Below are 25065 nucleotides of genomic sequence, written 5' to 3'. Positions count from 1 at the left end.
GCGTGAGGACGGGGTGCGCAGGCCGCCACCCGTGAGCCAGGACGGCAGCTCGCACGGGAGCCACCTGTGCAGACACCCTGCTCTCCGACTTGGGTCGTCCACCACGGAGAGAACGGACGCGTGCCGTGGCCGGTCGGCAGTGGCCGGTTGTGGCGGCGACAGCCCCCTCTGGAGGGTGTCCCCGAGGGAGGTGTCAGGTCACACGAGGAGGCCGGGCAGGACCTCTGGAGCTGCAGGAAGCCGGGAGGTGCCCAGGGATGGCACGGAACGGCAAGGACGGGACAGGGAAACTGCACCCAGCAGCTCACAACCGTCTGGTACAGCTGTTGGCGTCGGAGAGCCCGTGCGGGCCCGCGATGGTTAAGTCGAGTGTACGCTCCACTCGGTTAGTTTCCTTCTTTACTTCGTGCCTTTTGCTGTCCGAGGATCCCATCCCATCCGGGACACGTCGTGTGCAGTGATCCTGCCTTTTCGGGCTTCTCCGGGCTGACGCCATTTTCCCAACTTCCCTTGGTTTCCATGATGTTGACGGGTTTGAGGCGTACCGGTCGGGAACCCTGCAGAACGTGACTCAGGATCCGTCTGACGTTTTGCTCGGGGTTGGACTGGGGTCCCGGGTTCGGGAGGAAGCCCACAGGTGAAGGGCCCTCCTCGTCCCGCCCCATCAGGGCGCCTGCCGTCGGCCTGACTGATCCCCGAGGTGTCCGCCTCGGTCACCTGGCTGAGGCTCCCCCACCCCCACCCCCGTCCACCCTGCCCTCCGGGGGGGAGCCCGTGTGCGCGGCCCACGCGGAGGGAGGGGGTTCGGCCCCAGCAACTCCAGGGCCCGGTATCTGCGGACGTGTTTGGAATCCTCTGCGTCGGAGACTTGTCTCTTGGCTCATTTACTCACGAGTCCGTCTTACGTCATCAGGGACTCAGGCCTGATTTTAGGTTTCGAGTTTCGTACTTTGTTGGGGAGCCTGCTCCAGCTTCGGCCCCACCCGGTGGGGTGCGAGCTCGTCCTCCCTCTCTGGCACACCCGCCCCGCCCCAGCCCTGCGGTCCACGGGAGGACGCCGAGCTCCCGACGTCACTGTCAAGTCGCAGCAGAACGGTGCGGGAGCTGCCAGAATGGGGACCCCCCCCCCACGACCCCCACCCCCGCCAGCTCTGAGTCTGCCCTCGTCCCAGAGAGCAAACCCGACGTGCCTGCTGGCAGGCGCAGACCAAGGGGTTGGCTTGGGGAAGAGAAGGGAGTCAGAGAGAAGACCGAACAAAACAAGGGGGCAGCCTGGCAGATCGTTGGTCCCAACGGGTTAGGGACTGACCACCTCCCCTCCGCGGCTACAGACCGAGGGCGAAGGCCTCTCTCATCCGAGTCGTCAGCATCCAAGCACCGCGGGAAGGGCGGGACGCCTCCCTTCCACAGTCCGGGGCTGGGGAGCCAGAGGCAAAGCTGGCGGCCGAGTACCAGAGGTCCAGCAACCCGCTCCCACGGCCGGGGCTCTCCGGGGGGCCGCTGCCCCCTCCGGCCACAGCCACCCGCACCAGCACCGTTTCGGACAACGTGCGACGTGCCCGGGGGGCGGGGGCCCGGGGGCCACCTCCCTTTGGCACGGCCGGCTCTGGATCGTCTGTGCTGTTTAAATGCCTGTTTTCACGCCTGTGCTGACCTCATTCACATGCACGCCACTTCCTAGCTGGGAGCCTGGACCGAGCAGGTGTCTCCAGACCCTCCACGGACACACGACACCGGAGGCCTTCACGCTCCCTCGTGAGGGTTAAAGAGCTACTCTAATGGCCCAGCTAGTAAACACCCCAGTTTAGGGGAGAGTGATCGCCCGAACGCCATCCCGTGATTACTATGTATTTTCATTGCCAAAAGATGCAATACAATTTCATGGTTACTTGGGCCTGTAAAATAGAAATATCCCCAATTTTTAAGATATGAAAAGGTTTATGACCAGGGTACTGTCAGTTCAAGAATGAGTCCACGGTACAAATGAGTCAATTCATGACAAAATTTAATTTCAGGAAAATTAACTCAATAAAGATGCCACAACTGTGCTTAAAGTTTTAATACCTATTAGGAGTTTTAGCGAGGTGGCGCAGGACCACGGACGCACAGATCCATTTCCTGGCTCCTCAAAACACAATTGACTTCATACCTAATTTATCTGTAATGGGGACAGTATTACAAGGAACCTGGTGTTTAATGAAGAGGCAGGGTCTTCAACAGCCTAACCCATCACAAATGGAGAGCGTTCCCAAGTCACGGGATATTAAGTTTGTTTCCTGTGATGCTGCTGAGACCCAGTTAATAGCACCAGACTGATGGCCACTTTAACCAAACAGCCCAAGGAAGGCTTTATGTCCCAGCAAATGTCGGTGGCCAGAAACTCTGTAATTGCCGGGTCCCCAGAAAAGTAAAACCGAAGTGGGGCTTCTGAACACAAGCGGCTGAGTGGTCCTAAATTCCGTAGCGAGCATCACCAGAATATGCGAGCGACAAGAAAGGACGGCCAAGTCCAAATGCTGGGCTTCAGAACCACAAGACGGTCGCGGGCCCCGCGTGGGGCGCAAGGACCACCGTCAGGGACAGAACTCTGAGGACTCCCGTGACCGCGGGCTCAGAGTAGGACGGCGGCAGGCACGGGGGCTCCGACCCCACAGGGAGAACGCACGGTCCACACCAAGGCCCCTTCGATGGAGGGAAGGGGAGTGGAGGGCAGGACAAGCCCTAAGGCCTCCTGCCTCCTGCCCACACGGTCACGGATGTCCACGGACGAGGCTCCCTCGGCGGAGCCCAGCCCACCGGCCGGGACTGACCCTGCCCGCAGAGCAGCCACCGAGGGGAGCTCCCTTCCCGGTCTCCGAAGGTACCCCACCCCCCCGCCGGTCCGGGGCCCGCGGAGGGCTGTCGCCCACGGCAGCAAACACCCTGCCGCTCGGCGAAGAAACCGGCCTCCGCGGACCCCGCTCCCGGTCACGTAAGGCTCCTGCCATCTGCAGTGACGACGAGCAGCGGGCGTGTGAGCCCCGCGGCGCGGCCTCGGCTTCGGCAAACATCTCCAACGAGATGAAAAGGTGCTAGAATAAGCAAGGGGATACTCGAGGGAACAAAGGTGGTTTGTTCCAGAAAACTCAATCTCCCGAAGAAACGAGTTCCATCAAAATCGGCGGAGAGGAGAAAATTTCATATTGCGCTGAATCTGTCAGTGATTTTTTTAAAAAATCTTTATTACGAGTAAACTCAAAACGGAGACCACGCGCGAGTCCTGAGTGTGATCATTCCCCGCTGCTGTGGCTCAGGCACAGAGCCCGCCGGAACCCCGGGATCTGGACCCAAGGTAACCGCTCGCGAGCCCCAGGGATGCAGGCACCGCGCGGTCGGAATGAAGTTCGGCTACAAACAGGACTACGGGAAGCTCCTCCCGGTTTTGCGTCGATTCGGACGACAAGACCCCAGGGACGGACTTTCGCAAGACCGCCTTTCACCGAGCAGATGCCGACGGGCAAGAGCAGGCGCAGCTCACCGGCCCCGGCGGAGCGCAGTGGGGGGGCGGGCGGGCGCGCACAGGACAGCTCACCTGGTAGGTGTCCCACAGGCGGATGGTGCAGTGGAGGGGCACCTCCCTCATCAGCAGGTTGTTCATCCAGCGGAAGGCGAACTGCAGGTAACGCACCTCGTGCTGCTCCAGGTGCCGGTGCACTTGCTCTGCACGAGACAAACACAGGCCCCGAGGCCGTCAGCGAGAGCCCCCTGGGGTCCACCTCAGAGCCCCCCCTCCAACCGCCAGACACCCGGGCCTCGTCCCCAGGGAGCCAGGAAGCCATTTAGATGGACTCTTGCTCCGGGAAAGTGAGTGGCGGCAGCCGCCGTGGCACGGGGACGGCGGCGAGGACCACTCCCGAGTCCCCTGCTCCCGGGTCCCCTGCTGCTGGGCCCCCTGGGAGCCATGCGGCAGGTGCCCCACCCCCAGTAAGAGGGGCAGGACCACGCCCCCCCCCCCCCCCAGTGGAGGAGAAACTGCCGTGAGAGGTCAGCAGACGCTCCGGGGCGCGAGGTGAGCGCTTCCTCCAGCCAGGGCGAGTCCACCACACCCGGGCTACGGTCCCACGAGGGACTCGGACAGAGAGACGACGAGCCCGCCGGCTCCCAAAACCACCTCGAGCTCGTCCCAGGCAAATGCCCCACCTGCTCCGGGACACGGCCAGAGAGGGGGCCAGCAGGACACGGGCCTGGCTCTAGGCCGGTGCGTCTGGATTCCAGGGCTGGGGCCGGACTCCAGGCAGCTGGCCTCTCAGAAGGACGAGGTTTTACCAACCATCCCTTCCCTGACGCACGAGCTCCCACCGGCCACGAATGGCTCCTCCCGTCCTGCTCTGCAGCCTCGGTCCCCTGTGCTGCCCAGTGGTCAGCGGACATCTCTGCCGAGTGGTCAGCAGCCTGCGGGACAGGCTCCAGAGCTCCGTGAAGCTCCCTGGTCCCTGAATTCTGGTGATGTCACTGCAAGAAGCAAAGGCCCTGGGGTCACAGTGACCTTGCTGCTTCCCAACATTCTGCCCCGAAAAGCTCCACCCTGAGGGGCCTGGGAAGTACCTGTGCTGTTTCCTAAAACAGCCAAGTACCACCTAACGGGTCCTGGCTGGGAACAAGGAGACCCTCCCACGCTGACTGTGCTCGATCAGGGCCCACCGAGTACTGCTTAAGGCGCTCTCTCTGCACGCACCTTTGAGCTCCTGAGTTACATGCAAGTTCTTTCTCTCTGGGGCTTACCTCCCCCTGTGACCAGCCTCGAGAAGTGACCCTGTAAAAAGCTGACAAGGTTTCCAGTCCTCCCAAAGAAAGTTCCAGAACTGGCAAATAAACAAGTGTTCGTGTTTTGTTGCTTACTGGTTTGTCTTTACTCGTGTTCCTGGTAACCTGCAATACTGCAGAGAAAAGGCTTTCCTAACCACCAGGCAAAAAGGAGGGGACAGGGGACGGGGTGCCTGGGGAGCTCAGTCAGGTAAGCGTCTGACTCTTGATCTCAGCTCAGGTCACGAGCTCGTGGTTTGTGAGTTCAAGCCCCACATCGGGCTCCACACTGACAGTGAAGAGCCTGCTTGGTATTCTCTCTGCCCCTCCCCGCTCGTGCTTGCTTTCTCTCTCAAAATAAATCAACTTAAAGAAAATAAAAAAAGGAGGGGACAGGAGGGTGAGAGGACCCTGTCCTGAGAGCCTCTGCCTCGCACAGGCGGCGACTCCGGCTGAAGTGTGCGTGCCTGGTGGGGAGGTGCGCCCGCTTACAGGAGAGGAAGGCTGGCCGCAGAGAAGCTCCGGGCAGCCCGGGTTCCCGCCCCGGCACCACTGGGACACCCCACCCCAAACCAGCACCGTCCCGGCTGAGCGCAACAAACTCGCCTGGGCGTCGGATGCGGCAGGCAGGAGGGACGCCTGCGGCCGGGTGTGGGGGAAGCGCTGGGGCACGCGGTGGAGCAGACCCGGCGGCACGCTGTGAGAGCGGTCACAACCGGACAGTGACTAATCGCACGGGGCTGGTAAGAACCGCACAGGCTCACCCCCGAGCCCTTGCAGCCCGCTGGGAGCAAGGTGCCAGGGAGGAGGCCGAGGGAACCAGGCAGTGGGAAGACCGCACGGGCCCCCAGCCCGCCACGTGCTGCCTCTTCAGGGACAGACGTAGGGACCGAGGGCTCTGCGCACCGCACAGGGCAGGCCCGGGCCCAGGGTGCCGAGGCCAGGGAGCGGGCAGAGAGGGCAGGCCCGGGCGTGGGGCTCCGGCGGCTGGCACCCACTCCCCGCAGTATTCGGCTCCTGCAGACGGGGCTCCTCCCCCTGGAGGGCAGTTCACGTGGCAGGGAAGGGGCTGGTTTGGGGTTTGGTCTCTGGAGAGGTCCCGGCACGAGCCCAGGCAAGCTCACGGGAAGTCCGCATCCCCCCCCGACTGGCCCCACCCATCCTCCCTCTCGGAAGCCTGAGAAGGACACTTCTGTGGACGCGGAGCTGGAACGGAACGTGGGCCAGGGAGCCAGGCGGCAGGGGCCGGGTCAGGGGAGTAAGAACAGATCACCCTGAGAAATCTCCAAGGCTATTCTCCCCAGTAAAACAAACAAATAAGCATTATGAAATAAAGTCAATCATCATCAGTTTTGGCATAAAATCTAAGCTTTCAGTGAACTGTCTTCTTTGCACTAGGCCCCCGGGAGCTCCATTTTCGGAGCCCCCTGACCCACAGACAAGGCCCGTCCCCCCGTCCTGGGCACTTGGTGAGCCCAGGAGGGGAGGCAGTTGAGGAGCTCAGAGGCAGGTTGGCCTGACCCCTGAGTGCAGCAGGGGTGACCTCCGCGGCCCCCGCACAGCTGGACGTCACCCTCACCTCCGTGGCTGTTAGAACACAGGTGCTCAGACCCTTCCCAACTTTCTCCACCAGAACCTCCCAGGTGGGATCTGGGAAGCTGTCCTCGTCAGCTCTCCAGAAGAACCCCTCCCAGGGGCCCCGAGGCTCAGAGGGACAGGGCTTCAGCCTCTCGCACGGGGTCCAGGTTGCGGAAGTCCCCCCATGGGGCGGGGCAGGTGCGACACACAGGTGCCACACTGTGGTCTACCTAACTGTGTTCTTCTAATCGACTTGGGTCTTATTAGATACGGCTGGTTTTACACAAACTTCATTTCACTCCCAGAGGGAAGTGTCCACTTGCTCCGGGGGAGGTGACGCGGCCAGCAAACGGTCCACGGCGGGGCCTCCCCGGCAGAACGGAGTCACAGCTTGTCACTGAGAAGAGCCCGCCGGCGGGAAGGGGTAACCGTCTCCCGGGCTGTCGGCTCAGGAGCACTTTATGCCAGGACGCCGCCCGACGACACCCGGCCACCCCGTGTCGCTCATGCCACCGCCCTCCTCCTGCCACCCACCCCGTCCCTGCCCAGTGCAGCGCTATTCACGTGCCCAGCACCTGGAGAGTTCTCTGAGACCCACCCCCCCCCTTTCCTGGTGCTACAAACACCCCGAGGGGAACATTTCTCGTGCCGTCTGGGGCTTCACTACTCAGGGGACATGCCCACTCCGGGGCAGGTGCTGTCCCCAAGCGCCCTCTGTGTCTGTCAGATGATCGAGTGAGTGAAGGAACCGTGAGTGCGGGGAGAAAACGTGACCGACCACGATGGACGAAGCCCCAGTCTGCAGTCTTCCTTCTCTGCCTCTGCTCCTCATGCCACGGTGCCGAGGAGCGTTTTCGAGACGTGACAGGACGCTACTCTTTTTAAAGAACTGAAGAATGACTTCTAACCTACAGTTCTCAGCAGCTACAGAACTAAGCTTCTGGAGAGTTCTAAGGGCCCCCAGCGGCCCCTCCATCCAGGCCTGACCTTTGCCTGTTACCCCAGGGCGCCAGCTGACGGCCAGTCTCCGCCGCGGCCCGGGGCACTGACACGGGCGCTCTGGTCACCGTGAAAGTCAAATATGATAACTACTTGAAAACCCAGCAGTTTAGAAAACTTGGGATCTTACCGAAGACGCCTCGTCCACACAGACAGAGTGGCGTCACCTCCCCGCGTGTGCAGCTGGCAGCGTGGAGAGCAGGTTGGGCAGACACAACCGCTGCCTGGAAATGGCCCAGAAGGAGGGAGGCCGGCCCAGAGACGCTCCGGGGACAGGCGCCTGGTGGCTCCTGGTCCCGCTGGCCACTGCAGCCTGCCACTCTACAGGGACATGGCCAGCGCCTCGTCCACCGGCACGGGACAGAGCCCCGTGACGCAGCCGGTCGGCAGCCTGGGGCCCCCCGACGCATGGCGGCCAGCCTACCTGCCCCCGTCAAGCCACCCTTGCGGGCGCGGCTCAGCCCAAACCCCAGCAAACACAGCAGCGCAGTGGTCACGTGTTAAAAGTCGGGAAGGTATGCCGACTCCGAGTTCGGTAACGCGGATTCACGTTATGTTTTGACGGGTCTCCACACGCTCAGACACTGCCTCACGTCCTCTGCTCCTGCCCAGTAACACAGTGGTTTGTCCACGGAGGGGCCATCCAGCCCCGGGCACCGATGAGGGGTCGTCACCACGCTCTCCCCGGGGTACCACCAGCGGGTCTTGCCCTGGACCCTGGCCTCCTGTAGGACGGGGACCGTGTCTGGGCCCACGTGTGCACACGGAGCGAGGCCCGGCGATGAGGGGCAGCGATGGCCACAGCTGGAGACCCGCGGGAGACGCGGACAGGACGGAAGCTGGGGAAGCAAGCCGCCCACGACAGCGAGGGCAGAACAGCCCCGGCCTCCGCAGCCAGGCCCATGCTCTGCCGTGGCACACCCAGCATGCCGAAGGACAAGGTCACCAGTTTACAAACTCGGGAAACAGCTCTAAAAGCATGCCCAGAAGGCAGGGGACACCTTTTTAATGTGACCTGGCAAGCGAACAGATTTGGAAAACTAAACTCCTATTTGCAGAACATCTATCACTGAAGTAACCTAAGTAAACACTAACAATTAACCCTTTCTCTTCCACAGTGAGTTCCTCCTGGGGCCCCACCTGCAGGTAAGTCCTCCTCCCCCTCCCCACAAGACGCAGACAGTGGCGGGCCCGGTCTCAGGCTCGGCCCAGAGGAGCCCATCGCAGCCAGACAGTGCTGACCAGTGCCCTTCCCGAAGGGGCCAGGCCCGCAGGACCCTGACCCGGGGGCGAGTGCACAGAGGCCGGCTGGGTGGTGCCCACGGATGCGGGCAAGGAGCAGGGGGCCGGAGACAGGACTCAGGACTGCCCCACCCCACGTCCTGCAGCGGCCCCACACTGCCAGATGGGTGCAGGGACTCGCCCTGTGCCCCCGGGTACCAGCACCGGGGGCACAGCCACTGCTCTCTACAGAGCACGACCCGGCCCATCTGGGAAAGCATAGACCACGGGAACAGCCAGAAACCTGCCGCCACCTGGCTAACCCCACAAAGATGCAAAGTCCTTCCAGAACAAAAGCTCGTCACCCATCAGCTCTTTCAGGGAAAATGTACCGGGGATCCCCCCAGCCCACATACCCGGGCTGTGTGGAAGAGGAAGCAGGGCAGACGAGACCTGCGTCCTCACCTCTGAGAGCTCAGCAGCTTGGAGGAGAGACACAAAATAAATTCAGCCTTGAATCTGACAGTTGTCCGTTGCAGTTGTCAGAATAACCGACCCCGCATGCCCAGGAGTGCCCGGCCTCCTCTCTGCCGGGTGGAGGCCTCGGCGCTCCCAACAGGAGCTGGAAAGGCAAAGCCCCTGGAGCTCTGGGGGGTCGTGACCCCCAGGCACGGCCTACGTGAGGCCCCACGGCAGGAGCACCCGGCCCGCCGACGAGACGTTGCTCATGCAGGGGTGGTTCTCGGGAAGCGCGTCACGGAGGGTGACAAAGTGGGCCCACCACGGTCCCCCAAGCCCGCTCGCACGCGTGGGACTCCTGGCGGGGGCCGCCTCCTGGCTGGATGGTGCTAAAAAATGGATAACTGAACTCTCCGCGTTGCTTTCAATTTATATACGTCGGGGCTGCAAATGCATATGCTGAAAAGCTTCATTTTTCCTATTTTATAAATAATTGTGAGCAGATGCTCTGTCACTGATAAAGGTAATTTGGTTAGCAATAATTCTGAATTTGAAATTTTCCATTTCACTGGAAATAAGAGTGTACATATAATGAATGAGCAGGCAGATGTAATTATTGTCATCTTTCAGGTTGAAAACGTTTTCTTCCTAAAACCCTCCATGGCAGGCCAGGGCACCGTGATTGTTGTCATGTCACCAGGAAGGTACCTGTCACAGCGACATGCAGGGAGGCCACCACGGTGTTTGCGGGACAGTTTCCTCAGCACTTGAAACAGCAGATCTACAGACTGGAAATTCTACTGAAACATCTTGCCTTCTTGATTAAAAATAAAAATAAGTTATGCAAACGCATTGTGTTCCAGGATTTATGCTAAAGAGGAAAAAAAAAAAACCACGTATCCCATTGACTTGGCATAAAAAACACATACTGTTTATGCAGGGCAGACACTACTTAGATTTATTTGCCCAAAGAGTGAGCATAATTGCTCACACTTAGATACCTGACAAAGAAAACCGTTCAAAACCCCTCCGCAAAGCTGAGAACAGACATGAATACATCACGCTTCTGCCGGGCAAGGCATGAATAGGCTTTGATCCGGGGGGAAGATTTCAATTCTCCATCAGTTAAACAGATAAAAAAAAAAAGAGAGAGAGAGAGAACAAAACGAGAGCCACCTGGCAGTGAACATGGGCCTCTTTGCAGCCAAGAAGTCCCTTGGCTCACCACCCTCCCGGTTTGCAGGACTGGTCTGTGCTAATGCTACAGAGGCAGGGCCCGGCCGCATCCACGGGCCACAGGACCCAGGCCTTGCTGTGCAGGGGTCCGGGGGCTCGGCCGAGAGGAAGGGGCTGAGGCAGAGGGCAGCAGGGGTGGGCCTGGACGGGCCACGTCCATGAAGGAGAGGCCTAGGGCTCCCCACTACAGACACCCACAGAGGTGCCCCGAAGAGGGTATGAGCTGGAAGGGGGTGGGGTGGGCAGACGGGGGAAGTGAGGGAACAGAGTGGGACCCGGGACCTACAATTCCACCCTGCAAGCACAGGACACTCCCTAGCAAGTCCCTGCAGGCAGACAGTCCTGCAGCCCCACGGCAGGGGCAGGGAGGAGGCTGTGGCCGGAGCCTGGGCTGCTGGCCTGTTCTCTCCCTTGGGCGGCAGGTGAGCCTCAGCCAGACACTAAGGAAGAGTGCTAAGATCTCAGGCTTACAGTCAGGAGAGCCTGGGTTCAAATCCCAGGTCAGCTTCTGGAAAGTTCTTGAAGGCTCTCTCTCAGCGCCCCGAGGTTCTCCTCCAGACGGCCCGCTCCCTCACGGCACTCTCTCAGGGAAGGTCCCGGCACAGCAGCTGCCGTCGCCCCGTGTGTGGCCAGAGGCGGGGGACGGGATGCCAGGAAGGGCACACCCGAGCCAGCCCTGCGGCACAGGTGCACAAGGGGGACGTGGGGAGGGCACCTGACCCCAAGGCAGCCGACCAGTATCACCGCACGCGGCGCGCTTTGTCGGGCAACCATCTTCCTTCTGAGCGCACGCTGCCGCACGCCAATAAGGGCCGCTTTTTACCTCAGAAACTGGAATGGAGGCTGATAGGAATTGAGATTTATTTAGACCATTTAACACCATCTTAGGCACGTGCTGATGGGGTAAAGAGAGAAAACGCAACCCCGGCCCTTCCTGTGCCAAGAACCCGGGATCCCAGCGGGTCCCACCCCACGGGGTGACCATTCTACACCTTCTTCATCCTCCACGAGCAACGGGGAGCACGCGGAAGGCCAACGAGAGCCAACGAAGCTGGGCTCCCAAGGGCGCCTCTGTAACGTCACACACTACAGGCGCGGCGCGTCTCACAGACTGGACCACGTGCCTGGTCAGGGAAGCCTCCGTGTTCCGTAATAAGAAGGGGCGGGACTGGCCCCCGCCCCCCTCCCGGGAGGGAGGCTCTAAGTCCTCGGACTCCCCCCGGGGCCGGGTGTCCCCGTTACGCTAACGAGAGGGGTTCTGGTGAGGGCACCCCTCGGCAGCGTCAGGATGGGGACTGAGTGGGACCCTCGGCAGCCAGACGATGGGGAGAAGACGGGAGCTGGAGACTGCGTCTACACAGGGCCCGGGATCCGGTGGGTAGCACTATGGGGAGACCCAGTACGCTCTGGACGCCCGGCCCCAGCCGAGCTTCCGTGACTGTACGGGGACCTTCCCCAAGCTCATTCCGTGGTTCTTGACCTTACCCTCCACAGTAAAACCACCGCTGCAAGTATAGTGCTCTCCTGAGCTCTGTGAGTCATCCTAGTGGACCGTGGGACCCACGGGAGCCACGGGAACCACTGAAGTGAAGGCCACTCGCTCAGAAGTGCAGGCGGCCTAGGGACCATGGAAGTGCAGCTGGTGTCTGAAGCAGAGCCTCTGGGGCAGCACTGAGCCAGCCCTGAACCTGTGGGGTCTGCTAATGACAGAAGCGCAGTTGCGCTTGGGGTACAAACAAAATACTCCTGCCAGCATCAAATGCCCGGAGGCTGCGATCCAGAAAGACCTCCAGAAAGAGGCCAAACACATTTTCCCAAAATAACTTCTCCAAGGCTGGCGTTGACATCAAGGTCGTGCCACACGATTACTATCTTCTTACGCGCTCCACGAGAGGGCAGGGGTGAAGGCGGGTCAGACCCACATGGCCGCGGACCATGCCGGAGCGGGAGAGACTAACACGGTCACCGCATGAGCACAAGGACAGGCTAGAGTGTAGACGCTCCCAGGCCCCGGCCACAGACGCCACCAGCCACCCCGGGGACCCAGCGTGCACACAAGCAGGGAGTGAAATTACGCCTCCCGGCAGGATGTAGAAACCAGTGTTTATGTGACACCACGACATGCTATCTTTCCATCTTTAGAGAGGTATTAAGGCATATTTTGTTGACAGTAACATTATCTAAAATACAAGTTCTTCCAGAGCTACTCAGAATCGAAGCGACGAGGCATTAAATCATTCTCACCTCACAGATGTGCTCACAGGCTTCTCCACGAAGGCCTGTTTTCCTATCAGAAAGCAACAACAAGCCTGATTTATTGGGAAAGGACACAGATGCCAGAGCGGCGTCCCCGGGGCACCCAGAGCACCGAGGGCCTGATAACCCCCCGCAAGGCCACCCCTGTCGTGCACGTGTGCACATCGGTGGCGGCCCAGGCACAGAGGAGGCGAGTGGACAGCAGACCAGATGGACGGGAGCTGGAGGGGCCTGGCCGCATCCCACCCGACACGCGTACGGGGTTCTAGATGGGGACACGGTGAGGACACTGAGGAAGAGTACCCGCCCCGGGTTCCATCCGAGATGTGATGGGCCGACAGGGGGTGCCGGGCCTGGCCCCCGCAGTCGAGGCAGCACAAAGCCTCCGGGAGGGTCTCTGGGCTCCAGGCTGACGACAGAGGGGAAGTGGGGCACAGAGCCACCCAGAAGTGAGGGAGACAGGCCCTCAACCCCAGCGCTGCATGGAAGGTGGGGGAAGGGAGCCCACGGCACTGCTGCTTTGCTCACTGTGTTAGTTTCCTGATTCCGTAACAAACCCCCACACGCTCACCCGTTGAAAACAGCACACATCTGTCATCTCACGGCCCCTGTGGCTCTGGAGTCCAGAGAGGACCTGGCGGGCTCCGCCACTCGGGGCTTTCCAAAGCTACACAAGGCCGCGCTCTCGTCCGGAGGCCCAACCAAAGTAACACCCACCTCCAAGTTATTTCAGGGTGCTGGCAGAATCCGTTCCCTTGCAGGGCTCTGACTCAGGGCCCGGCTCTTTGCTGGCCGTCAGCCAGAGGCCACCCACACGTCCCTGCCACGTGAGCTTCTCCGACTGGCCGCGGGCCTCAAGAGCAAAAGCAAAGTCTCTAGTGAGTCTGCTCAAATGGAGTCTTACGTGATGTAACGTAACCACAGGCTGATAGCCCACCACCCCATACTCTGTCGAGACACACGATTCGCCCAAACCCAGGAGCAGGGATCACACAGAGGTGTGGATACGAGCAGGCAGGCTCCCCGAGAGTCACCGTAGGACCCGTCCACCACGTGCACTCACTGCACTTGCCTTGGCCAGGAGCAAACCCGTCGGAGCCTATGGCACACCAGCCCCCACATCCCCTTCCCAGCAGGGCAGCGAGGAGGAGGGCCAGGGCTGCCCTCCACTGCAGTTCGGTAACCTGGCCGTGGCAGTGAGTCAGGAAAGAAGGGAAGGTTCTCCTCGCCCTCCCCCTCCAAGGCAAGGGGCAAGGCCCTGTTTCAAAGGGGGCAGAGAGCAGAGAAGAAATAAACTCTGAGCTGAACGAGCACTCAGCTCATAAACAGTTTGCAAACCGTCTCATCAGCAATATGTAAGGAAAGCCTGATGAGACCCAAGGAAGCTGAAGACGAGGAGCTTCAGTACTCTGCCCACCACGGTGCATTTTAAGACTTAGAACCTGCCACAAAAGCACCGGAGTTCTGACCACGACCCGCGAGCCCCCAAGCCCAGGCTGGTGAGCGGTCCGCGCCTGCCCACGTTTGAGACGCAGCTCAAGCACCACGGCCCTCCCAAAGCCTCTTCTGACCTCCCCCGCCTCAGCACCCTGCCGGGTCGCCCACAGACCTCGCGAGGAGACAGACGGCACTCTAGTGGCCGTGGTGGCTGTCATGGCCATCTCACCTGTTCGACTGGGGAGCTCATCGAACTCCCAGTTCGTGGATGAGCTCGTCGAACTCCCGTGGACGGATGGCTGGACAGATGGTTACATGCCGGGTGAGTGGATGGAACAGGGAGAGAGGACAAAATGCAGGAGGCTAATTGTCAAGCAAAAGGAACGACAGATAGAATGGATGATCCTAGCATGCCTCTGGGAAAAACCCTTTCCAAGGCAAGCTCTAGGGCCCAGATACTTGCCCTGTCATAAGTCAGCACTGAGGACCAGAATCTAGTTGAGGAAACTGACTTGTTCTGAGGAAAAGAAGGCATTTCCTTCTACACCTTTGGATAGAGACACGAATACATAAGAAAATACAAGCGAACGACATATATAAGCACAACATATTTATTCTGGCTCATACTCTTACCAAGAAAAAAAAAACAGCAGAGCACAGGTAGTCTCACTCAAACACTTTAAAAATTAATAGCTCATGGAGTGCCTGGGGGGCTCAGTAGGTTAAGCGTCTGGCTCTTGGTTTCGGCTCAGGTCACGATCTCACGGTTCATGAGTTCGAGCCCCACGTGGGGCTTCACGCTCACAGTGTGGAGCCTGCTTGGGATCCTCCCCCTCTCTCCCTCTCTCTCTCTCTCTCTCTGCCCCTCCCCACTCACTCTCTGTCTCTCAGAATAAATGAAAGACAATCAACAGTCCATAATCTAACATGTACGTTTAAAGGTAGCGGGATGCAACCCACAGCATACGTGCGGGAACCGCAGTCCGGTTAGCCACAGGGAAGACGGCCAACTGGTCACCCCAACTCCATCAACCCCCACATTCCTGGCACAATCCTAATGACATTCCTCCACTCCGTAAAACCTTTCAACAGCTCCCCGTGAAGCGAAAACGTCTTCTGAAGGGGCCAAGGTCCTGAGCTGGCTCCCTTTCTTCGCCCACATCAGGGGCGTATCACGCGGTAAAGGACGGGCTCTCGGGGTAAGAGGCCCCGATCTGTAGGCTCTCTGCCATGGCCGCGTGGCGACGTAGCGCCTCCGAGCCCAGAGCCGGGAGGGAACGCACACCGGCTCTCCGGGCCGGCACAGGCCCGCTGCCACGCGCCCTGCCCGCGCCGTCTTCGTCACGGCCCCCGCGCCATCCCCTCTGCCCACGCAACCGCCTACAGGTCCCCACGCGCCTCTGTGGCCGCTCACCGCCCTCCCCTCGCTCACTACAGCAGACACCCCCGCAGCCTGGGCGCCGGCGTCCGCCTCCCGCAAGGCCCCCCGACGCCCCTCCGACCGCTCGCGAGAACCAGGAAGCTGGCGCGAGGTTGTTCTCTCAGTCGGCCGTCTAACCGGGTCAAGTTCCCCAACAAAGGACGCTAACCCACCCGCCTACACCCGGGACGCGGCACACAGAGGACATTTCACAGACGCCTGCCGAGTGTGTGAAGTCAGCTGTGTCCCCATTCAGAGGAACAGCCGGTCCCCTGGAGCCCTGGGGAGAGAAGGGAGCCGGGCCGAGGTGCCCGGCTCACCGGGCGGCCACTCGGAGGGCTCAGTGACGCGGCCTCGGCGCTGCCTCCCCACGTTAGCACATGCACACCAGGCGGGGAGGGGCGCTGACCGGGACCGTGAGGGCAGTTAGTGTCCGAGGAGCACACGGGCTGCCGATGTCCACAGGAAGTGGTGGGGAGCCAGGAGGAGGGAGGGGGGAGGACAGACAGCCAAGCACGCCGCGTGCTCGCGCCCTCCACGTACACACAGGTGAGGGACCGGGGCCCCGGGGCCCAGTGTCCAGGCTCGTGCACACACGATTCCGGCTCCCTCTCCCAGCCCACCGCCAAGGCCACTGCTCATGCCGACAACCCGTGGGCGGGAGACACCGGGGCAACGCCGCCAGGCTGCACCCGTGTCCCGGTTCAAGCGCGTCTAGAACCGAAGCCTGATATCCAGCGTGCCTCCTCCGCACCTCCTGAGGCGGACACCCACCAAGTGTCACCAGACTCCATTGAAACGGCAGCCCCAGCGTTCATGCAGGGTCGTGGGCGTCCCCAGATGACGGTCAGAACCGCACCTGAGGCGATGCCTGGGTGGCTCAGTCAGTGACGCGTCCGACTTCAGTTTGGGCCATGATCTCACAGGTCACAAGTTCAAGCTCCACATCGGGCTCTCTACTGTCAGCACAGAGCACACTTCAGATCCTCTGCGTCCCTTCCTCCTCTCTGCTCTCTCTTTCTCAAAATTAAAATAAACACTTTTTAAAAATACTTAAAATAAAATAAAATAAAATAAAATAAAATAAAATAAAATAAAATAAAATAAAATATAAATAAAATAAAAAGTAAATTAAATTAAAAAATAAGATACAATAATAAATAAAACAAAAAATAAAATAAAATAAAAAATAAATTAAATTAAATTAACAAAATAAGATAGAAAAATAAAATAAAATAAATAAAATAAAATAAAATATAAAATACAAAAATAAAATAAAATAATAAAAAACAAAATAAAATAAAATAAAATAAATAAAATAAAATAAAAAATAAAATAAAATAAAATAAATAAAATAAAATATAAAATAAAAAAATAAAATAAAATAATAAAAAACAAAATAAAATAAAATAAAATAAAATAAAATAAAAAATAAAATAAAATAAAATAATAAAATAAAATAAAATAAAATAAAATAAAATAAAATAAAATAAAATAAAATAAAATAAACTGCACCTGAGGCATGACAGCTGCCGGGAGGCGAGCAGCCTTGGCCGAGCCCAGGGCGCTGGCACAGACAGAATACAGGAGGAGGCCACCTCTCCAAACCATCCCCAAGGCTGAGGGCCTGTGACTGCAGCCACGTTACTGGTACAGGGAAGCTGGGACCACACAGCCCAGACCGGCAGGAAGACCAGCCACGGTGTCACCATGCCCGGCCCTCGTCGCCATGCCCGGGAGCCCACGACGGCCCTGGGGGGCGCCCTGCTCTGGCCTGCCCGGCCCCTGAGCCTCCCAGGAATGGCGTTGGACACAGCTTGGTGCCCAGGCCCAGGCCAGGAGCCCGCGGTCCACGGGAAGCAGGGGCGTGTGGAGAACAGTCTGATTTTGGCGTCAGGGGCTGATTTTCTGCCCTGACACGGTGGTGGCTCAAGGGCTGCGTCTGTTCTGTTCTGTTTCAGTATTCATGAACAACCCCAAAGCTGACGAGATACTAAGCAGTGAACTTGGTAAAAGAACCCCTAGCAGATATACAACAAGCAGGCCAAGTTTACCTAAGCACTTGACTTCCGTACCCTTTCTTTTTTTTTTTTTTTTTTAACATTTATTTATTTTTGAGACAGAGAGGGACAGAGCATGAACGGGGGAGGGGCAGAGAGAGAGGGAAACACAGAATCTGAAGCGGGCTCCAGGCTCTGAGCCGTCAGCCCAGAGCCCGACGCGGGGCTCGTACTCACGGACCGCAAGATCGTGACCTGAGCTGAAGTCGGACGCTTAACCGACTGAGCCACCCAGGCACCCCCATACCCTTTCTTAAAAAATAGCCAGAACGTGTTTAAAATGACTTTGTCAAAGAAGATACGTTCCAGGGAGGGTTTTATCCATCGTGGTAGTGGAAGCCCTAAGAGGCCCTTCATCCCCTCCACAGAAGGAGTCTGCCCCTGTTCCTAGCACTGGACACCTACCCCAGATAACCGAAAAATGCTGGCTTCCTGCCACTGCCTTGAGTAGGAGCTAGCTGCAGTTTACTCTCTGCTCTCTTACCGGTGACACAGAAGCGTGAACGGTCCCTCGCGTCACTTCCTGTGCCCTGACACCCACTGCCTCCGGGACACCAGCTGCAGGCAGAGGGGGTGCCCACAGCCGCCCCCACCCTGCCTCTCAGAAGACACCCGTGGACCCCGTCCCCCCAGGCTCTCGGGGAGCACCTTTCCTGCCTGCCTCCAGCCGCTGGAGACATGGCCACAGCACCAATCCCCCCCCTCCAACGCCGGTGCAGAGACGACCCTCCCTCACCAGCCACAGCACCCCAGGTTCCCCCCCCCCACGGCCAGCGGACACGCTCACGGGGTGCTCACACAAACCATGGTTTCCCACGCTGGAGCTCCTCTGTGGTCCCCTCCTATTCAGGGGGATGTTTCCCAAAGGACCTCCTACAACAAGCTGGGAAATTCTGAGCATCAAAATCATTTATTATGGGACACACCTGCAAGCTGGCGGAACACGGGATCCCCGAGCTCAAACACACACACACGGGAGAAAGGGGACAGCTTCTCCTTACGGCAGGAGGGCAACCAGCGAACGCAGGAAAGCGGACGAGCCAGCAGCCCCGGTGGTGACCGGCCCAAACGAATCCTCACCTACAGGCACCCAAAGCACCGCGGAAAGGCCCGGGGCCGGAGGGAGAGCCGCGCTGTCCGGGTCTCCTCGCCGGTCACTTCTCACCACAAACAGAAGTGTGAGCTCATAGCACCCTGGCAGACACCCGTTCAGCCCGCGACCAAAGTGAAGGTCGCTGGACACGGGACGGCCTGCCCCACGTGTCCCCAGAAGCTCCCTCCCACACGTCTACGGATTCCTGCCAAAATCTGAGTGTCGGCACCAGGAAGCAACAGAAGAGCTGAAAACAACAGACACCCTGGAAAGAAAACAAACCAGCAACAAACCCGAACGTGCCCGTTTCAGAAACGGCAAAGTCCTGGAACGCCCAGAAAGGCCGCGTCTCCCCTCTGCCGAGCAACGGCCTGCCGCACCTCCAACGTCCCTGGCACGATCGCGTTACGGGGGGAACCGCTGGTCCACACCTTCCTGCCCTGTGCCAGCACGTGCCCACGGGGCAGGGGCTGCAGCGCCCCAGGATCCCAGTTACACACACCCACGGCACACGGCTCACCCTTGTTGGCGGGGGCGGGGGGGGGGGGGTCCTCTCCCGGCAGAACCCAGAGACTGGAGCCGTCACACGCACACACACGGCGCCTCACCGGCCACAGGGCAACACCTGAGGGGTCCAAACTCAACAGGCCCCAGCCTTCATCTGCGTGGCCCAGACTCGATGCTCCTCCCTGTCTCCCCAACGGTCGAGTGGAGACACTGTTAAGTTCCCACCTCACCGGCCGCCAGGAACGAACGGGATACGGAGCGTGCACTGCTTGCTCAGCAGCGCGCTGGGGACCCAGGCAGAGCTGAGCGAGCGGTGAGCCCTCTGAGGGCACATCTGGCCAGATGCGGGGGGCAGCCGAGCGAGGGTACTCCGTCCGGGACCAGGACGACAGTAGCACCTGCATCCACCCCTCCTCCTGCCAGGACCTCACGGTGACAGAAGGCGGCAAATACGCAAGTGCAAGAGAAGGGACAGAAAGAAACATCTGAGGAAGGAGACGGAAACACACAAGCGGCGTCTCCCCAGGGGACCTGAGAAGCTCAAGCCGACGCCAGCACTGCAGAAAGCAGGGAGCGGTTCGCTCGGCACGGATCACCCGGCAGCCCGGGAGCGGCCGCGCCGTGGACCCCGGGAGCGGTGGCCTTCACCACAGAGTGTGCGTCGGCGAGAAGCTGCTGGCTGGCCCCAGGCCTGCACGCCCCCTGCCTGGCAGCAGCCCCCGCCCCTCCCCATCCTGCCCTACAATCCAGAACGCAGACGGACCTCCTCCACAGAGGTGAAGCCAGGGCTCGGACGGGGGGACCCGGCGGAGGGGGGGAGGTCTGAGCCGTGAGCTGCAGGCACATAGTCACCTGCACCGTCCCCTGGGCGGCGACAGGGGCGCGCGGCCGAGAGGGGCCACAGGGCACACGGGGAAGCGCCCGGCCCTGAAGGCTGGGCCCACCAGGGGCCCACGGCCGAGCGTGGAGGCCCCGGCGGGAGGGGTGGGGGGGGGGGCACGGAGAGGAAAGACAGGAAGTGCTCCACTGCCGTTTATGGAAGAGCTGGTGGCGAAGGCGGCCTCCACCGTGGTCCTCGTCCAGCCGGCGGGGAAATGCCCCGCCACAGGGCTGCCTCCGGTCCCGGTTTTGAGAGGGACGCTGGTCCGTTACAGTAAGGGACGTAAAACCACTCCCGTTCCCCAGCAACCCGTAACCACGAACAAAAATGACTTTGGGGAATCATTTCAAAACCAGATTTGATGGCCTGCATTCAAAACAAGACAACTTTTTCTTCTTAAGGTCAAGGAGAATCGCTTTATTTGGAAGTCTCTACTTACAATTTAATTAACTAGTCTCAGTTTGGCAATAAACCCGGAACATCAATCTCAGGATGCGGGGTCACAAAGATATCATCATTAAGGAGAAAAGCATCTAAATCATGAGCTCAGAAGGCCTCACGTGCCTGCATCTCATTACACGCTGGCTGGCCATCACCGCCTCCCGGTGTAAACATGCTCCCCGCTCGAGCGGCTGAGAGTGTAACGCTGACGGCGATGCTGGTGATCCAGTGACGGCATCTCTGAGTGGTTCCGGGAAGGAGAGGCCTGGGAAAGCCACAGAGACAGCACAGAACAGAGACGGCGTCTCTCAGGCCGCCACGTCGGCTCGGCCTCCGCTGTCCCGTGAAAGGGAGGCTGAAAACACAGCTGTAGACCCCTCCCTGGCCCACCCTCACTCAGCCCGGCCAACATCGGGCTGGCGATGGCTTCCAGGGGCCATAAGGCGGGCTGGGTGGTGTGGCCACATGATCTCGGAGCCCCCCCACCCCCGCCCCGCACAGGGAGAGTCTTGTGACTCCGTGCTGAGGGCAGGCCTGGAAGAAAGAACTCCCAGAGCAACTTCTAACACAGGACAGAGTGCCCTCGGCTGTCAAAACCTATCCACACATCGAGGAAGTTCTTTAAAAATAAGCTAACCCCTCTGTTCTCAGGTCCCTAGTTCCAAGACCCTCTTGGGCAGCTGCAGTCCAAACATGGGAGGAGAGGTGTCCCTTAGTTCTAAGAAAGTAAATCCCTCTCTACCTATTCAGGGGGAACACCTGAAAACAAACTTAAATGGGAAGGAAAACACACAGGGCCGGAGGCAGCAAGGTTTTGGGACAGAGAGCAGGAAGCCAGAAGGGGTCACAGAGGGTCCCCAAGTGACAAGTCTGCAGCCCCATTCTCCCGACACATCACTGCAGCCCAGGAGATGGCAGGGGGGGATACAGGCCCAAATCCAAGGTCCAGAGACAACAGTGGTGGGGTGGGGAGGGTGGGGGGGAGCTGGGACCTACAGCTGGCAGGTGCGGGTGAGGGCAGAGCAGAGGAGGTCCGGCACCTGCCCGGTCTCCAGCTGCGACAGCTGCGGGGCTGGGAGCTCAGGGACCCTCTGAGTCCCTGGGCCACTCGACTCCCGTGTCTCACAGTGGTGCTCAGTATTTCAAAGTTCTGGCGGGTGCCCCTCCCCGGATGAAACTGACAACCTCTGGGGGTGGTGGGAAATCTATCACATCAAGGGTCCTCCAAAGAGAAAGCACCGTCCCTGCAACCAGCATGATGGTCAATTAGCAGGAGAAGCCAATAAATCCAAGGGGCCAGCGGGTCACAGGAAAGCAAGGGCCTGGCTCCGTCCACTGGGGGGACGTTTACATCGAGCGAGACAAACCTCAATGATCACGAGACAGTCAGCTCTTACCCAGTCACTTGTGCCACACACCCAGTATTTTCCTGTCACATCACCAGCAGTCAATTACACTGCGGTCGTGCGGCACAAATTACGGAGCCTGTCCACACCCCAGATCCCCCTTCCATGAGTTAAAGGGAAGAAGGACAGGGACTGGAGAGTCTCAGGCAGAACGAGAGCCACAGGGGAGACCCGTGAGTACATAAGCACCCAGAGACCGCTCTCACCCACCGCCCCACAAACATCCGCTCTGCAAACCAAGAGTTCGACCCTAAGACCACATGGAAGCAATTCAAAGCCTCGAACACCGCGGGAGCCCTCATGTTCAAGATGCTACAGGAAACACTTTATCCGTCAGCACACCACCACGAGGTGGGCACGGTCTGCACCCCGGGCATCGTGCTGCCTGCTGGGATCTCTGGGTGAGAACTCCAGCACAGGCTCAAACCCAGGAGAAGGGACCCACTTTTTATTTAGAGACAGCACAGCAGACTTTCCGACCTCCTCCATGGGATGGTGTGACAGGTGGGGCACCGATGGCACCAGACGCTGGCCAGGAGTCCTAAGAGGAGCCGCGTGCGAGTTGCGGGGGGGTGGGGGGGTGGTTTGGTGGCAGGCATCACCATGGCACGGCTGCAGGCTGCTGCTCCCGAGGAAATCCTGGGGCGCAGGCAGGGACAGGCAGGACTCTGGGCCCACAGGACACTGCTGGCCCGACATGGGAGAGAGCTGGGACGGCTCTCTGTGTTGAGTGCCAACCCAGGACAGGAAGAGCTGGAGGGGACACGGAGCTGGATGGAGCTCACCCAGCCTGTGGGGCGGGTGCGGCCGAGAGGGCCCCGGCTCTCACAGCGGGGACGGTACCCCACCGCTTTGGAGGATACTGTGAGGAGTCAATACGGTAACACAGGTAAAAACCCGAGGATGTAGCCTGGTCCACGGCAGCCACCGAACAGACGCCGGCCACCGTTAGCAACCGCGGAGGCCCCGCTCAGGTGTGTGACAGAGGCTGAAGCAGAGCCTGGGCACATACTCCAGTTAGACAGCAGGTGCGGGCACAGAGTCCTGGCCCGAGCCAGGGAGACGGGCACAGGGACGCGGCCCCACGCGGCACACCCAGCCTCGCTGGGCAAACACACGACCCCCGTATCCGACGTCACTGCCGCCACACGTGTGCCTTGCCGGTCGCCAGGCTCCCGTGTCTCCGGTGAAATATCGCTATCATTGCGAATGTTCACACCAGCCATCCCGGGGCCTAATGAGGACGCGAGCGGGGGAGAGGAAGCTTGTTATTTTTCACTGTCGCACGCCGAAGGTTCCACGGCCGGGGCCGCGCTGTTGATTTATTCTCTGCTCTCCGACTGCTTACCTTGTAGCAGTAATAAAAATATTTTCACTTGGATGGTAATAAAGCCGAATCTAGTTTACTAGATGTAACTGAATTCTATCTTGAAAGAATAAGTCAATTTTAACCTTACAATGTAGTCAAGACAGCTTTCAGAGAAATTTCATTAAAATCACATTTACCCTAAATTAAAACACAGAGGACAGGGGAAATGTACAAGCAGATGAGGCCATGCCCACGAAGGGAGAGCTGTTCTCTGAGGATGCATTCTGGCATCTTCTTCCCTCGGGGCGGAAGTGTACAATTTAAAAAATACTGATGGCCACAGCCACCCTCGGTCTCCTGGGTTCGGCCTGTGTCGTCTCGCTAACGGGCTTCCCAGGGACCAGACGGAGGGGCCCGCGCAGGGAGCCAGTGCACACAGGGCCCTCGGCCGCCCCACAAGGTGAATGGGGCCAAGCGGAGCCCCCACATCACACTTGCCAGCACTCGAAGAAGCGTCAGCCCATCCGCTCCTAACCACGGCGAGGCAGTGAATACAGATGGCAGTGGGGACGGTGGCCACCGACGCCCAACGCGGCTTCCAGCACACGGGCCTCCACGTCCGGGCACGCTGAGGGCTCGTGGGGGACGAGCCGGAGCCAGGGCCCGAGACAGTCAGCCGCCAAGGGCACACACTTGCTAACCAGCGGTCAGGAGGACCCGGGGTGGTCAAGCATTCTTTCCCAGAAGCCCCAACGGGGCTCTCCCATCTTCCTGTTCTAACCCGCAGGCCTCTCACCGGCCTCCCACGCTGCTCGGGACCAGCATCTGCCCCTCGCCGGGGGACCAAAACTGTGGGACCTAATTTTCGTCCAACCCTGCAGCTGGAGGTCAGCCTGCCCCCCCGGGGGTGTGCCCACCTGCCCACTCGGTGTGTGCCCGCATGCCACCCCCCCAAGACGTGTGTGCCTGCTCACCCCCGGGGATGCGCCCACTCACGTGCCCCAGCTTGCCTGCTCCTCTCCAAACACCGAAAACCACGCCCCGAACAAAGGGCTTCCGTGTGCCCACAGCAGGGACGGGCCACTCAGAGCGCCAGGGCTCGCCCTGCTCCCGCTCTCATGCAGGAAGCCCCCGGCAGGAGGACAGGCTGCCTTCTAGGCTCAGGCCTGCAGACTCGCGCCCCACCCCGGCCCATCCGGGCCCCCTCCTTGCTGCAGCTTCCGACCAGGTGAGGTGCCGAGACCCTCTGTGGGAGCGGACCGGTCAAATGGGCACGGGGTCTGCTTTACAGACCAGCCCCCATGCCAACCGGCCACAGGAGATCCAAGGAAAGGATGAGAAGACCCATCCCGGCTCAGGCCCCAGGCAGAGGCCCCAGGCAGGGTCCCCAGGCCAACACTGTGGGGGAGCCACTGCGGGAGTGACCAAGGCCCCTTTCACAAAGCCACACCCTGCTGGCCATTGGTCTCCGGTCCCTCTGGCTGGAATCTGAAGAGGAAGGGGCAGGGACCCTCTGCCTCTCCCTCATGCTCACACAACATGCCTGTCCTCTGACACTTGGCCACTGCCACCAGGAGCATGCAACCCCCATGCCACAGCACGAACACCTTGCAGAGAGCTCTGGACACACGGTCCACACACCCAGGAGTGCCCTGTGCACAGCAGGCTGGTGGTGGCACAGTGCTGGCACACTTCGGAATACTCAGTGACAGATCAAAACCTGAAGGCACCCACAGGAGAAAATTCTGTAGGACCCAGGAGCTCAGGCCTGCCCTGGGCCTGGGCTGGTATGGCCTCTTCCCGGGACCGTCAGCAACATTTTCCAGGCTCCGGCCCAAGGGGGGGGGGGGGGGGGGGGGCCTCCTGCAGACTCCCCTCCATGACAGGCACGTGGGGTCACCGAGCACACGATTCACAAAGTGCTTCCCAGGCTGCACCCCACGATCTCCGGCTCCGGGCACTGGTCACCTGCCCTACTCTC

At 59.7% G+C, this 25065-nt stretch overlaps 1 protein-coding gene across 7 annotated transcripts in view; it reads right to left on the bottom strand.

Annotated features, from left to right (window-relative positions):
• TBC1D22A (TBC1 domain family member 22A) overlaps nucleotides 1-25065 on the bottom strand; it is a 322333-nt gene that overhangs the window by 86925 nt on the left and 210343 nt on the right. For 4 of the 7 annotated variants that reach the window (XM_019447232.2, XM_019447234.2, XM_019447238.2 and 1 more), the window contains one exon: nucleotides 3572-3699. In XM_019447232.2, coding sequence (XP_019302777.2) covers nucleotides 3572-3699 — 128 coding nt within the window. Of the gene's footprint in view, nucleotides 1-3571; nucleotides 3700-22632; nucleotides 23010-25065 lie in introns of those variants that run through there. The other 3 variants (XM_019447231.2, XM_019447233.2, XM_019447237.2) reach the window with 1 other exon arrangement.

This window comes from Panthera pardus, unplaced genomic scaffold, assembly GCF_024362965.1.
Source record: "Panthera pardus isolate Hobbes unplaced genomic scaffold, ASM2436296v1 HiC_scaffold_6, whole genome shotgun sequence".
NCBI lineage: Eukaryota > Metazoa > Chordata > Mammalia > Carnivora > Felidae > Panthera > Panthera pardus.
The sequence above is the reverse complement of the archived record's forward strand: the minus strand, read 5'-3'. Positions and strand labels throughout refer to the sequence as shown.